Below are 15,870 nucleotides of genomic sequence, written 5' to 3' on the forward strand. Positions count from 1 at the left end.
GTAAACCCATTTATTGTAATATAAAAAATACTTATGTTAAATAATTGTAATTAATAGTAGTTATAAAAGATATAAAGATTTAGTGTTTGTGAAACGTCTGTACGACTGTTTAAGGTTTAGGAATTGTGTAGATAGGCTGAACCCTCGTTTCTGTATATGCCTTATTTGGAAAACGCCTACCAGCGGCAGCTCGTTCTGAGTGAGACACGCCCCCAAGCGACTCATCAGAGCGATTTTATCGCATGCGGTGTGGACGTACAGTAAGAGTTTTGATCTCAGTGTGGTGCAGCAGCTGTACCTGTATTTGGGGTGTGTGATGGCGTAGATGATGGGGTTGTGTATAGCTGAAGCCTTGGCGATCACAGCAGGAACCGAGTTCATGTAGGGCGTGAGCATGTCGGCGTAACTAAAACCAGAGGAAGCAGTAGAACAGAAATATATGACACACCATTATAACATTATACACAATATATCAGCCTCTCCAGCCTATCACAGCTTCATTACTCCGCTCAGAGCTGGAAACACTGGGGGGAAATAACTCTCTCTGAAGACGAGTCACGCATGTGTTCATTAGAGCGCTGAGAGAGAGGAAGCCTGACGAGAGGTTACATCATAAATAAACACAGCTCAGGCATTTAGGATGCTGTGTGCATGAAGAACTGGATGTGTGTTATGCACAAAAAATGCACAAAAGTTTGGCTTTCTCCCAAATTCCAAATATAAATATTGTCATTAAGAGCATTTATTTGCAGAAAATGAGAAATGACTGAAATAACAAAAAAGATACAAAGCTTTCAGACCTTAAATAATGCAAAGACAACTTTCCTATTCATATTCATACAGTTTTAAGAGTTCAGAAATCAATATTGGTGGAATAATCCTGGTTTTTAATGCGTCTTTTCATGTTCTCCTCCACCAGTCTTACACACTGCTTTTGGAGAACTGTATGCTTTACACTCCTGGTGCAAAAATTCAAGCTCAAAGTTCAGCTTGGTTTGATGGCTTGTGATCATCCATCTTCCTCTTGATTATATTCCAGAGGTTTTTATAATTTGGTAAAATCAAAGAAACTCATAATTTTTCACTACTGATCTCTTATTTTTTGAACCGTGCTGATCTAAACCTACTGTTATGTCAATGCTATTTTTTATTTTTATAAATATCATTGTATATTATTATCTAAGGCACTCATTTTACTATTATTTTACTGTTATTTTTTTAATCTGACCTGCTGTTTTTTGATAAAGTGTCACTCCTAGTAATAACATTTATCTATTTTCCAACTGCAATAATACATATGCTGCTCTGAACACACTTAAAATACCCTCATTAGCCATGCTTATTTTGATCCTATTTTGTGTGCCAATAGCTCTTTAACTTTTGCTGTATTCATTATTTTAATGTATGTTTCATCATGTGTGCAATACGTACAGAACTGTGACACTGCCATTTTCTTCTGGATCATTAAAGTGCTATCTTATCTTATCTCATCTCTTATCTTTTAAGTAGACTCTTAGTTTTTTTTTCCAGAGCTGTACATTAAATAGAAAGAGCAATAGTTTTAAAAGTTCTTAAATTAATATAATATAATTTGTTAAAATAACCCTGATTTTTAATCACATCTTTCTTTATGCGTCTTGGCATGTTCTCCTCCACCAGTCTTGCACACTGCTTTTGGGTGACCTTACGTCTTATACACCAGCAGATGACATGGCTCTCCAAACCGTCACTGACCATCAGTCAATTTAGCATTTTTTATTTGTAAATGAAGGGAGCAGAGTCTGGAGGAAGAGTGGAGAGACACACAGTGCAAACTGCTCGAGGTCTAGTGTGAAGTTTCCACCAATCAGTGATGGGGATTTCATTTTCAAGAAGGACTTGGCACACTGCCCACATTACCAAAAGTAGAAATTGTTCTTATATAATATTCTAATTTTCTGAGACACTGATTTTTGGAGTTTCATTGGCTGTAAGCCATAATAATCAACAATAAAAATAAAAAAAAACGATTAAAATAGATCATTAAAATAGATGTGTGTAATACATCTATATGATATATGAGTTTCACATGATATTAAAAAGAAAACACTTGCAGGTATTTTGTACACAGGAAATTTGGCAGTGTTAAATCAACACTGTTAGTGTTAAATCAACACTAATACGTGTTGATTTAACACTAATAAGTGTTGATTTAACACTGCCAAATTTCCTGTGTATTCTGTATTCAAAGAAATTTATTGTAACTTCAAAAGTCTAAACACACACACACACACACACACACATTAGAACCATAACCTACATCCTGGTGCTTCATCTAGGTCTGTGTGAAACGGGACAAGCTATTTGTGCTAGTTGGGAGTGTTGTTGAAAAGCCGTGTATAGAGAAGGATTATGGTTTTGTGGTGCGCTGGCATTCGAAAGCCTCTTTGGGAATAAAAAATTAGATTTCTTAGACTTTAACAGACCAATCCGCACAATCCTCTTTCTCTCTGAGAGCAGAGAGCAGAGAGAACAATAATAATATTGTAATAATGTTATTTAGCTTACAGTACATTACTCTGTAGTTCTGTATCTGTTTATTTGCATAATTTATTATTACCCTTCTTATTTTCACCCTGTTCTTCAATACTCAGAACCCACAGGATAGGAAACTACCAGAGAGCAGCTATTATTATTATTATTATTATTATTATTATTATTATTATTATTATTATTAATATTATTATTTATTTATTTATTTATTTTGGGTGGTGGGTCATTATTTTTAGCACTGCAGTGATTAGCACTGATTAGCATGGTGGTGGTGTATGAAGTAGAACTCAAGCTTTTTACTATTTATCAGTGGTGTGCAGTGAGGCCCTTCTAACTCTTCAGAGAAGGGGTGACATTACGTAATATTTAATTAGGAAATATGTATTATAGTTATTGTGAACAATAAGCATATATATTATAAATTAACTAAAAAAAAAAACAGCAACTAATTTAAAGCATTAGTCTGTGTTTTTTTTAGTTGCTACAGGACTCTTATCTGACTGACAGCGGTTTTAACCAATCAAATCTTTTTAAAATGGCTTCTGCCCCCACGAGTCTGCAGGACCCTTCTGCTGATTTTCTGGGTGTAGTAATAAGTATATTAGCCAAGTTACAAGACAATCTAACCAATCAGATTCATGATTTTTACTCCGGGGGCGGGGCCATGACTGTGTAACCCCTTCTCAGCGCTGTGTTAAAGGTGTTACCCGTTGCTTAGTGTTAATTAATTTAACAGTTAGCAAACTATAATGGAATTGCAACGATAAATGAGACAGATATTGTCTCATATCATATTAAATAGCCTTTTTTAAGGCTGTCCTTCAATGTAAAACTAATTTACAATAATAGGCTGCCTGATTGATTGGTTTTGTCGTTTGTAGCTGTTGTATTTTTGGGCTGTTAATGTGCATTAAGCTAATATAACCCGAAACATTGTTCTAAAAGCCATAATGATTATAATGTTCTATTATAAAATGTTAATTTTGATTATTTGAATATAATTTGGGATGCACTAGGCTCTCTAGTGTTTGAGCCCCCTATATTGATGCTCATTGAAAATTAATGTATTTTAGTAGAATATAAATATATTAACGATATTATTAAAGCTTAGTTTGGACATTTTTTTTAAAGAGCTGGAGTTTGTCTCTTGAGTCTCTACACGGATCATCTTCATACTAGGCTACATACGTTCTTATATATGTTCTTGCTGGAATGTGGGATGGGGGGGGGGGTGCAGGTGTGATGGATCACAGTATAAACCAATAGGGAGTGGGAATGGTATATGTTTATACTTCTCTACATCCAATCACAATCAGATTCACTCTATCTGGATGGAGGAGAGATTTATCTGGATAGGGGTTTTATTGAACGATGAGAAGCCGGAATGAAAACCAGCTGAAATGAAATAGGAGTTAAAAAAGCTATTTTTAAATGTAAGAAATAGGAAGTTCAGATAATTGTGTGAAAATGCAAGAAGTAGAAGTAAAAAGTAATCTGAAAAATAAATAATTACTCCAGTAAAGTATAGATAACATTGTTTTAAAGAGGAATGTAATAATTCTCACCCTGCGAAAGCAGTCAGAGCTACGCAGGAGTACGGAGACCAGGAGATAACGTACAGCAGGATGACTATCAGCGCCACCTTCGCCATCTTCCATTCACTCTTCATTCGGTGGAACTTCTTTATTGAGTCTTTGGTAGTTCCTCCTTCTGCGCTGATTTTCCCCACAGCACTGTAATACACAGACAAACCTCTGAAATAATATAATCAAGAGGAAGATGGATGATCACAAGCCATCAAACCAAACTGAACTGCTTGAATTTTTGCACCAGGAGTAAAGCAGCATAAAGTTATCCAAAAGCAGTGTGTAAGACTGGTGGAGGAGAACATGATGCCAAGATGCATGAAAACTGTTTAATGCATTAAAAACCAGCGTTATTCCACCAAATATTGATTTCTGAAATCTTAAAACTTTGTGAATATGAACTTGTTTTTTCTTTGCATTATTTGAGGTCTGAAAGCTCTGCATCTTTTTTGTTATTTCAGCCATTTCTCATTTTTGTACTTTTTTTTTTTTTTTTTACTTTGTAGTATAAAGTGTCATATTGTGATGATACACAGGAATAAAAAACTTAGCACGTGAAATGATCTAAATTCAATAAAATAGGTAGTAAATAATTTTTTTTCTCCTCTGATAAGATTTGTTGATTTACTAAGCATTGTGTAAATGTTCAATTATTTACATTATTTTAGAAATAATGATTTTAAATACTCACTTACTTAGAATTCTCACCTTAAAGAATTTTCTTACTATGAAAAAAATGGTCGCTCCTTATAATGTCTCTCTAATAACATGTGTAATGTGTAGTTACACATTAACAATCCATGTAATAACATTGTAACAACCGATGAGGCGCGCATTGTGACAGATTAATTACAGTTGTACAGGTATACACATGAATATATGTATCTGTTATACTCTATCACAGCCCTAATTGCATACCAGAGCGGGCTGTTGGATAAACAGAAGTTTATATACAACTAGTTAAACACCCAAAGCACTGCCACTATAATCAGGAGATTACAGGTTTGAATCCCGATCATGCAGCTTGCCATCAGCAGCCGGAGCCCCGAGAAAGCACAATTGTCCTTGCTGTCTCTGGGTAGGTAGATGACACTTATTATATATGTGAGTATAGTGTGAGTACATCTCCCAGGGAACCAGAGCTGACCTGGTGGTGTTCCGAATGGCTCTGAAGATGCAGAAGTAGCAGTAAATAATGACAAACAGAGGGATGAAGAAGACGAAGACGAAGAGCAGCATTGTGTAGGCGCGTACAGACGGGGTGAAGGTCATGTAGTCCCACGTGCAGGAGGTCATCAAACCCTCAGGAACGTACGCACCTACAACACACACACAGAACACAATACACAGGTTTAACAATCCAACAGGACCTTTAGAAGAACAACAAAACCATGCACTTCCTGCACTGTAGAACAAAATAAAAGTTAAGTAAACTCAAACGATTTGAGGAAACTGATTGCCTTTAAAAACCATTTAAAGTAGCACTAGGTAGGATTTCCTTGATTTTTGATCTTTTTAAAGAAGTAAAATTACAGCTTGAAACTCACTGCAGCGCTGCATTGAGGTGTAATAGGAGGAATAGCGGTGCTCTCGTGTCTCGTGTGCCGGAGCTCCTCCGAGCTCAAACCAGACTCCGTAAGTTTTCCGAGGCGGCCGCGACCAACGCTCGCGAGAACTGCGACCTGCTTTCCGACCTTTAGTTCTAACAGTTCTACAAGGACTACTGGTTCATTCTTTACAAACTAACATACAGACACTCTGGCAGAAGCTGAAAAGAGACCGAATATGTCTGTGAAAGCCAGAAAACGAGAAAGAGAAACTAATCCGCCTGAAACATTTATTACACTCTGCAACTGTAGGTGGAGCCCACGAGCACAAAATCTCAATCCTACCTAGTGGGGCTTTAAGTTTAATAACTCAAACAATTTGAGCATAAATTCTTTTTTAAATGAGAGTGAATAATGCACATAATCATTGCTACACGTATATCGAATTGAGTAAATCAAGTGACTTGTGCTAATCCCTGTTCACAGTGTAATTGTTAGTTTATTTAAGTATTTTGGACTCATGTGCACTAATGTATAAACCCTAATAAAAAAAGTCTACTCAAATCATTTTTTAGGTAATTCGCTGCATCAAATGAATTACGTGTTTTAAAACTCTTTTTTTTGTTAATTTTAATACTGTGTGGAGTATTAAACAAACATTAATTCTCAAAATTATTCATTCACATAAATTAACTATAGAGTTAACAGTATTGAGAGCACAGCCAACACAGAGATACTGCAGCTCAGAAAAAAATGATGCTTGTTCTTACAGCCTAAAACAACACAGAGACCAGGCAGTTATTCATAATATATGGTCTACTGTACAAGTTTACCTAAGGAAGCCCGGGGGGGAGATGACTACACACTGATGGTGAGTGTCTGTCAGAAACTGAAGGACACACCCAGTATTCAAATAGATTTTGCCAGAAGCCAATAGAAAAGAAGATGTTAATGGAAACAGACTAAACTTTGTTACTATAAGTTGGTTCAACTCAAATATCTCTGTTTAAATGTATATAACAGTTGTGCCAACTCATTAAAATTAAGTATGTATATGACTTAACAGACATGCATTACACCTTAATGCAACTCCACCAAATCAAGTTGAGCTAACTCATTTTTAACTATTAAAGTAACATAAATAGGCTGTAGTTATAAGAACTTCCTATCAAACCCTAACTCAAATCAAACACTTAAAACAAACACTTTTTTAAAGAGCAGCTAATGCAAGAAGGCAACCAATAAGTTTTGAGTTAATTACTTTATCAGCATAAGTGATGCCAATTTTCTGTAATATCTGAGTTATAGTAACGTAATTAGTTCAGTAAGAAGTGCAGTTAGGTTTTACAGAGTCCGGGTTCACTCACTCCACCCGAAGAACGGAGGTAAGCTCCAGCACATGGTGTAGAGCCACGCGATGACCAGGATGAACAGCGCCCGCTTGTGCGACATCTTCCCGATGGAGGCCAGCGGACGAGTGATCACGAAGTATCGATCCACAGCGATCACCATCAACGTGATCATAGAACACATCCCAAACAGAGCCCCACAGAACGCATACAACTCACAACCTGCAGATACAGAGAGAGAGAGAGAGAGAGAGAGAGAGAGAGAGATAGAGATACAGAGAGAGAGAGAGAGAGATACAGAGAGAGAGAGAGAGAGAGAGAGAGAGAGAGAGAGAGAGAGAGATACAGAGAGAGAGAGAGAGAGATACAGAGAGAGAGAGAGAGAGAGAGAGAGAGAGAGAGAGAGAGAGAGATACAGAGAGAGAGAGAGATACAGAGAGATACAGAGAGACAGAGAGAGAGAGATACAGAGAGATACAGAGAGAGAGAGAGAGACAGAGAGAGAGAGAGAGACAGAGAGAGAGAGATACAGAGAGAGAGAGAGAGATACAGAGAGATACAGAGAGATACAGAGAGAGAGAGAGAGAGACAGAGAGATACAGAGAGATACAGAGAGAGAGAGACAGAGAGATACAGAGAGAGAGACAGAGAGAGAGATACAGAGAGAGAGAGACGGAGAGAGAGAGAGAGATACAGAGAGAGAGACAAAGAGAGATACAGAGAGAGAGACCAGGAGACAGAGAGAGAGAGACAGAGAGAGAGATACAGAGAGAGAGACCAGGAGACAGAGAGAGACAGAGAGAGAGATACAGAGAGAGAGAGAGACAGAGAGAGAGAGAGAGAGAGAGAGAGAGACGGACAGAGAGAGAAGGGTTTAGTGTGGATGTGAAAGTGTGGAAATACGGAACAAATCGCGTTCCTTATTGGTTTAATGTTTTGTTTTTTATTCAGACAATTGTTTTTTTTTTCCCAGAATTTAATTTTTTACTCAGTAACTGGTTGTTTTCCAATGTAGCAAAGTAAATTACTTGTGTCAAGATCAACTTGAGTAAAAGTAAAATTACCTATTTAAAAAACTACTTTGAAAATGACAAATTACTCATAAAATCTACTTAATTACAGTAACGTGAGTAAATGTAATTCATTACTTTCCACCTCTGGGAATGGGACGCCACTTTTCTTCATATACATGCAAAGTTTAACTAAATATGATAGCTTTACCTTTTTTTCTATGATTGCATATTTTTTCATGAATTCAGGTGAGTTGGTGTGGAAGAACGCACAATTTATGGCAGCTGGACCAAAACAGGAAATATCAAGTTTTACACTCATTACAAACATTGTATAGACTCAGCCAATCAAATGTTAGGACCACAAACATCTGTTTTCTTGCAAATTCCTTCAAATATTAATACAGCTCTGGAAAAAAAATCTTTGATTTTACCAAATTGAAAACCACTGGAATATAATCAAGAGGAAGATGGATGATCACAAGCCATCAAACCACCAAACTGAACTGCTTGAATTTTTGCACCAGGAGTAAAGCAGCATAAAGTTATCCAAAAGCAGTGTGTAAGACTGGTGGAGGAGAACATGATGCCATGATGTATGAAACCATTTATTAAAAACCAGGGTTATTCCACCAAATATTGATTTCTGAACTCTTTGCATTATTTGAGGTATGAAATCTCTTTTTTCATTTTCTGCAAATAAATGCTCTAAATGAGAATATTTTTAGTTAGAATTTGGGAGAAATGTTGTCTGTAGTTGTCTATAGAATAAAACCACAATGTTCATTTTACCCAAACATAAACCTATAAATAGCAAAATCAGAGAAACTGATTTTAACCAGTCTCTCCTCATACAGCATCCATACGCTGAAGATGTCACCTGGCCAGTATATTATAAATAAATGCAATTAAATGTAAATTAAGTCTATAAATAGGACCTTTATGCACCGCATTAAGCACATCCAACAGTGGATGTTGAATGTTGCTTATGAGGATTTGATTATATTAAGCTGCGTGAGCATTAGTGATGTTGGATGATTATGATGATAATGGAAGGATCTCAAGCTCCACTCCAGATCCTCCCGCAGGTATTGGATGGAGCTCCAACCAGCCGGAGAACACAGTTCTGCTGCTCCACAGCTCAACAGAGTGGGTTTATATCTATCAAACTGAGGCTTGACTTTTGACACGGTGAAGATCGGCTTATAGATTATGCATACACTCATCATTAAAAAGTAATTGCACCCAGAAGGAATCAACCAACAGGGATGAAACTTGGAGGGTAGTCATGCAAGACTCTATATAGCTGGACAGAGCATCGTCTCTCAAAAATGAAGCCACCACAGGTCGGGCGCCCCCTGCTGTTCGGTTGCAGAAAGCTGTGTAACTCCACCCATCCCCATAGGTTTCAATGGCAAAACAGACAACTTTCAATCACGTTTTTTTCTAATATCCTGTAATTCTACCTCCTTTATTTAAATGCAGCAGCTAGTGTAACCTCTGCTTATATTGTTAATTTTTATATCCCCACAGAGTTCGTTTTTTAAAACGTTATTCAGCTCTATTAAAAAAAAGTGTGGTTATTGTAAAAGGGCTGGTTATGGGCGGGACCAATAACAGACCGTCAGCTCCGCTCCGCTCCGCTCCGCAGCCTGTGACCGCGAGGCAGCCCTCAGGGGCGGGGTTATTTAAATGAGTAGCTGTCTCTCCACAGTCTTTCTCCCTCCTCTGGTCTCTACTGCGCAGAATCGGGTGTCAGGATCGCCAACATGGAGGAAGATTTTGGCTTCATTTTCATTGAATGAATGGGAACGGCGACACGGCGTCCATCTTTTTTTACAGTCTCTGGGTTATCACAAAAAAAAAAATCTGATTTAAATACACTCTTTCTTTTTATAAATGTGCACAGGTGACCCAGCCTCGCATTCAGTCTATGTACCGCCCACATTTACCCATAAATGGTCAATGCAAATCACTCAATGAATATTTAAATGTGGAATTCCCCATTGATCCTGAGCTGGCTAACATAAAAACCTTGTTTCGGAGGTGGAGGTGGAAGTATGTGTTTGGTTGTTTGGTGGTTGGCAGTTTATAATGCATCTCCACAAGCCGAACTGTTACACACTAAAGCTGCACGATATATTGTTTAAGCATAGTCATCGCAGGACGTGCGCATGGACAATAGTCACCTCGCAGGACGTACGATGTCACATAAGGCAACTGAATCAAACGTGTCATGTTGCAATGTTTTGTTTCTTGACACAAGAAGTAGATACACAGCACTGTCTCTGTGTCTGTGTGAGTGACAGGCTGCTGCTGCCTGAGAAGCGTGAGGGGGAGGGCAGGAGTAAACACAAGGTAACCGCATGTCCTCCATACACATGGTTGGGCACATGCTTGTAAACGTGAGCATGTGTTGAAAGCTGTGCACCTCAGTCCAGCACAGTTTTGCGGCGCAGATATTTCCAGTTACAGCTGAATTCACGCTTTTAATCCCAGAAAAAACAAACGCTCTAATTTACCTTTTTAAAAAAAGCCATTTAAATGTCTGATTAAAGGGCCGATTACTGTTATTTTGCTGTTTTCCTCGGGTTTTTAGTGCTCTGTGCTGACTCTTGAGCTCTTGATCTGTCAGGATCGGGCTGGTGACATCACGGGCCATGTATTGTTGGATATCGCAAATTATATATGTCGAAAAAAGAAACATTTGCAATGTCATTTTTTTTTTCAATATCGTGCAGCCCTAATACAGAGATTAAAACGTCTTAAGATATAAAATATGCTTCACCTGCGCACAAGGGTTTTTAACACATGTAAGTGGATATTTACTGTCTGATTCCGTAACGTTGGTCTCTATAAATCTGTGCGCTAAAAATGCCCTTATAACAGACAGTGCATCGTTCTTTCCTGCCTATTTATAGAGCTGTATTTTTATGCAAATAGGTACAGCTGTTTCCTCTCTCTTTTTTATGGAATATAATTTGTTGGCACAATAATAATGATAGTAATCTTTAAGTATACCACCTTTGTTTTTTAAAATTGTAAGATAAAACTAAATAGATAATGCAAATAAACTGAAATACACACGTTATCATTAAAATAATTTTATACGTACAAATAATTTCTACATACAGTATATAAAGCAAAATAAGACACAGAAAGCATTGATACTTTATAACCCTTCTTTAAACAAGTAAGGGTTAATATTCCTCAATCTTCCATTCTTAATCTCGATTTATGCGGCATGAATATACGTGAGAATGGTTTGAGCATTTGCTTGCAATTTAATATTATACCACATGATGTCGCTAACTTCCATTGAAGGAATAGGGACTCCTCAAACCTTACTTAAAGCTGATGTCCGTTAGTTTTGGGATTTGGGGGATTTAGGGCCCTCTCTGGTGAGAATGGGTAATTGCACCGAGCATGCAAAAGAATCATTTTAAACTGGGTGGGTGTGATGCGGTCTCCTTTCAGAGCGGATGAATCCGATTCCAGGTTATGTTCAGTCAGAGAGAGAGAGAGAGAGAGAGAGCTCAGTCAGAAACTTCCCTCCTCCGTTTCTTTGTTTTTACTATGAGTGAATGGAGGAGTTACTGAGCTCTGAGTTTCCTCTTCTGAAGTCTCCATTGCTCCACCAGCCGCTCGCGTTCAGTAAAACTGAGCCGGATCCTCTTTTAGAGGCTGTAAATTGAATACTCTAAAAAAAAAAAAAAAAAAATTATCTGGTGTGTCTGTGTAAAGTGTGTGGTATGTATGTAGGTTTGTGTGTGTGTAAATGTGTGTGTATGACTGTGCCCAGATATGGATTGGCACTCTGTCCTGGGTAAATGCTGTAGTGCCCAATGCAGTCCTCCAGGTGGACGGTCGTTTCCGGTTGAGAGTACGCTGTGCGCTATTGGCTGCCGCTTCTCACCGGTGTGCGGATGAGTGTTAATGTGTAATGTGCTTGTGTGTAAAACATGTAAATTGTAAAGCGTCCTTGGGTTTCTAGAAAGGCGCTATATAAGTTGAACTTCATTCATTCATCATACGTGAGACATAAGTACGCGAAGATGCGTGACGTGGCCAGAAGAGTGAACCCAACACCCCAGTTTTCAGAATTAATATATTAACAACAAGCTATTGTCACGCCTTGAGCCTGCATCATTAGAAAAGCAGCAGAGTTTAGGAATAAATCTACACTGATGGGTGTGGTGGTCTGGAATTGAGGTGTGTTCAGGTAAATTTCTGTTGTGTTTCTATCTTGGCGGTGGGAAATACAGGCCAATGACTGATTAAAACCCTGACAACAGTCAACAGTCACCTGACTTTTAACTTAACAATAAACACAATAAAGAATAAAATAACATTACTGTTCATTTAAATGAGCTGCTGGTGTATCTTCACAGCGTGAACGAGCAGCTCAGTATCTGTCTCTGCGGAGACGCACAAAAGCACTGTGCTGTTAAGATACGAACGCGCCATAGTCAGAGCTCACCCGGCTCTTAAAGGGAATGACAGCTGGCACACTGATTGGTTTATTTCATGCTTAATTAAGATAATTAGTACATGCCTTTAGTACAAGGTGTGTTTTTTGCATCCTCACGATACCAAAGACACAAAGACACGCCCTAAACCCAGATTTGCAGATCAGATCTGCAATTGACCAGTGCGCTATAGATATGTAAAATAGGGCCCTTTATCATATACACACTTTTAATTCAGAGGAAACCAGAGCTCTGAACCAAAATGCTGAACCCATCTACCTCTCCATCTAAGGTTCTTTATCACGTCATCTTTTTTTCTGCAAAAAAAAGAGAACTAAACAGATGAATGAGTCTCACATAAATCACTTGATGTTCAAGGACAGCTTCTCAGGCTGCCGTGACGTCAGACTCTTTATCCTAGCTTTCGCCGGAGAAGCAACGATGGCCTGGAAGGCAACCATTAAAGGAGATGAAAGTGGAAAGCGATTAAGCAGGTCGGCTGACTGCTGGATTACCTTTCTCCCCGAAGACCCATCTCTTGTTCATGCTGGTGATGAAGAAGATGGGCGTCTGAGTGATGCACATCATGAAGTCGGTGATGGCCAGGTTTATGATGAACATGTTGGATGGCGTCCTCAGACTTCGACTCCTGCAGGAACATAAAAAAAAAAAAATATATATATATATATATACACAGGGGTTGGACAATGAAAATAAAAAACCTGGTTTTAGACCACAATAATGTATTGTGGTGACGGACAGTTCTGGTGGAAACAGGAGAGTTGAGGTGCACATTGAATTCTGCCGTGATTTGATCAGCCGTGGTTTTATTGGAGTTTTTTGGATACAATCCGTGTTAGCACCCGAACATCCCTTTCAGACAGCTTCCTCTTACAGCATCCACAGTTAATCCTGTTGGATGTGGTTCGTCTTTCTTGGTGGTATGCTGACATTACCCTGGATACTGTAAATGATTCAAAAGTGTCCACAGAAAAAGTGTGAAACTACCTGCTTTACTCAAACTAAAGCTAGGTATGGTGTGCACTCTACTTTATATAGTTTTTATTTTACTTGCACATTTTTACTTTAAGTTGTTATTTTGCACAAAACATTTTTTATTTATTTAGACTACTTTTTGTATGTACTGTAGTTTTCTTTGTGTGTCCTGAATAATAAAAATACTGAAAGGCATAGGCTGCACTAAGTGTCAGGTTTTTAGTATCTACATGTATCCTAGAGGTGTGATTATTGATTATCAAGAAAAATAACTCCGTCTGATGCTGTTTCTCCATGTATTTTGACAAAGTAATAATTAATAAGCCATGTAATGAAATCAAATGATCAATATTTTTATGCTTTCAACTCATAAACACTTTTTGTCAAACCATTTTTAGATAGACATGTTAGTTGTGAATATATTTAAAGTCTATACATTCAAAAATAAATAAAAAAAAAACAGGCGCTTTGTTAAATTTTGAGCAAAACATGATCAGTTCCAGGAAAATATAACAATTTTGCTTCCTTTTACATTTTAAATGATTATATTTTTCAGCAGCCGTATGTCTTCTGGAGTAAAAGAGATCAGGGTATGTGTCCGTCTGATATAATTACTGTGTTATAAGACACATTAAAACAGCCTAGAGTTCAAAGGGTAATTAGATTAGATTATTTAGGAAAGGGGGATGTAGAGTGAAGACAGAGGTACATTCTGTGATCTGTATCGGGATTCAGGGTAGGATTGGCATCAATTTCCTCAGATTTAGGACAGAACTATCTCCGCCTGAAGTCTCCTCTCTCTGCGCTTTGATAAACCCCAAGGATTAGAGAAGTTTAAAGTGCAAAATCACTCCGTTTCTCCAGGCCCTGGAAACACATAGTGATTCAGCAGCCGTATAAACCTTACATCAGACGCCTGATAACCTTAATCTGGGGTGCTCGAATGGATTATCCACTTCCCTTTATATAAACTTCCAAATAAAGACTTCTTAGAGCGCTAGAGAACCCCATAAACCCTATGCTGTTTTGGTGAGTTTGTCAGTTCCTCTTTCAGGTCTTATAACACAGTAATTATATCAGACAGACACATGCCCTGATCTCTTTTACTCCAGAAGACATACGGCTGCTCAGAAATATAATCATTTAAAATTTTAAAGGAAGCAGAATTGTTATATTTTCCTGGAACACCTAATATATCTTTTCAAAAATGGTTAGACTAGAGTGTTTATGAGTTAAAAGCATAAGAATATTGATGATTTGAGTTCCTTACATGGGTTATTAATTATTACTTTGATAAAATACATGTAGAAACAGCATCAGGCGGACTTTTCGGATTTTTCTTGATAATCACACCTCTAGGATAGATGTAGATTAACTTATTAAAAACTATGCCTAACTATGCCAATGCCTTTCAGTATTTTAATCAGGACCAATATGGCCAATAATATTCCAATTAATAACAAAACTGATTTGCTATACTAGATATATTTTTTAGCTGCTTATAATAAGAACAAATATTATAATAAAGAGTTATTCCACAAAATGATTAGAAAAACACTTTTATTTAGGACACACAATAATAACTATACACAAAAATGTAAACTTTATAAAAATAAATGCAGTTATGCATACGCTAATCGTTAAATATTTATTTATATTAATATTAGTCTGGATGGTGGTTGTGCTTCATTTCATCATATATATATGTGTGAGCGTTTGTTGGAATTCAACTTACATGTAGAAATTGTGAATATAAACCATGATTAACCAATAATGCCTTTGTTAAGCATTAGGGGTGTCACAATTCTCTAAATCATCGATTCGATTTTATTTCCGATTTTAGGGTCACGATTCGATTCGATTCTCTATTTTCTTTTTTCTTTTTTTACAGCAGAGAGGTCTATGCCAGTTTTAGATTAGTCTATGGTCAGTCATTGGTTTGATTAATTATCTTACTTCAAAAGGTGGGCTTGATATAAGTGATGCAAAGTGATACAAGTGATCTGTAATACACCACATTAGGCACTAATGGTCAAATTTAAATAATTTAATCAAGATATATATGTAATGCCATCAAGTGGCTTTTTTTGGTAGCAGCAGTGTGCACTATTAAAACAGCAATGTGCAACATAACAAAATAAATAATAAAAAAATACAGGAACAGTCATGTACAAAATAATAGAACAATTAGAGCCTTAACAAACTGAACTCTGTCCTACTGTAACAGTTAAACATGAAAAATAAGACTTTAAGACTTTTTCGGTCCCTGAGAATGACAAGTTTTTTTTATTTAATAAAGATATATTATTAACTTTATCTGAGAGAAAGATGCTCCTTAAGGTACCAAAACTATTAACATATTTGAGGCGTGACAAAACAAC

General features: G+C 37.2%; 1 protein-coding gene across 1 annotated transcript in view; it reads right to left on the bottom strand.

Moving 5' to 3' along the window:
- Nucleotides 1-15,870, bottom strand: part of opn4b (opsin 4b) — a 65,075-nt gene that overhangs the window by 18,529 nt on the left and 30,676 nt on the right. The window contains exons 3-7 of the mRNA XM_022670327.2: nucleotides 13,009-13,142; nucleotides 7,033-7,236; nucleotides 5,266-5,437; nucleotides 4,098-4,265; nucleotides 299-406 (exon numbers count right to left, since the gene is read on the bottom strand). Of these exons, the coding sequence (XP_022526048.2) occupies nucleotides 299-406; nucleotides 4,098-4,265; nucleotides 5,266-5,437; nucleotides 7,033-7,236; nucleotides 13,009-13,142 (786 nt within the window). The remainder of the gene's footprint in view (nucleotides 1-298; nucleotides 407-4,097; nucleotides 4,266-5,265; nucleotides 5,438-7,032; nucleotides 7,237-13,008; nucleotides 13,143-15,870) is intronic.

This window comes from Astyanax mexicanus, chromosome 15 (genome assembly GCF_023375975.1).
Source record: "Astyanax mexicanus isolate ESR-SI-001 chromosome 15, AstMex3_surface, whole genome shotgun sequence".
Taxonomy (NCBI): Eukaryota; Metazoa; Chordata; class Actinopteri; order Characiformes; family Acestrorhamphidae; genus Astyanax; species Astyanax mexicanus.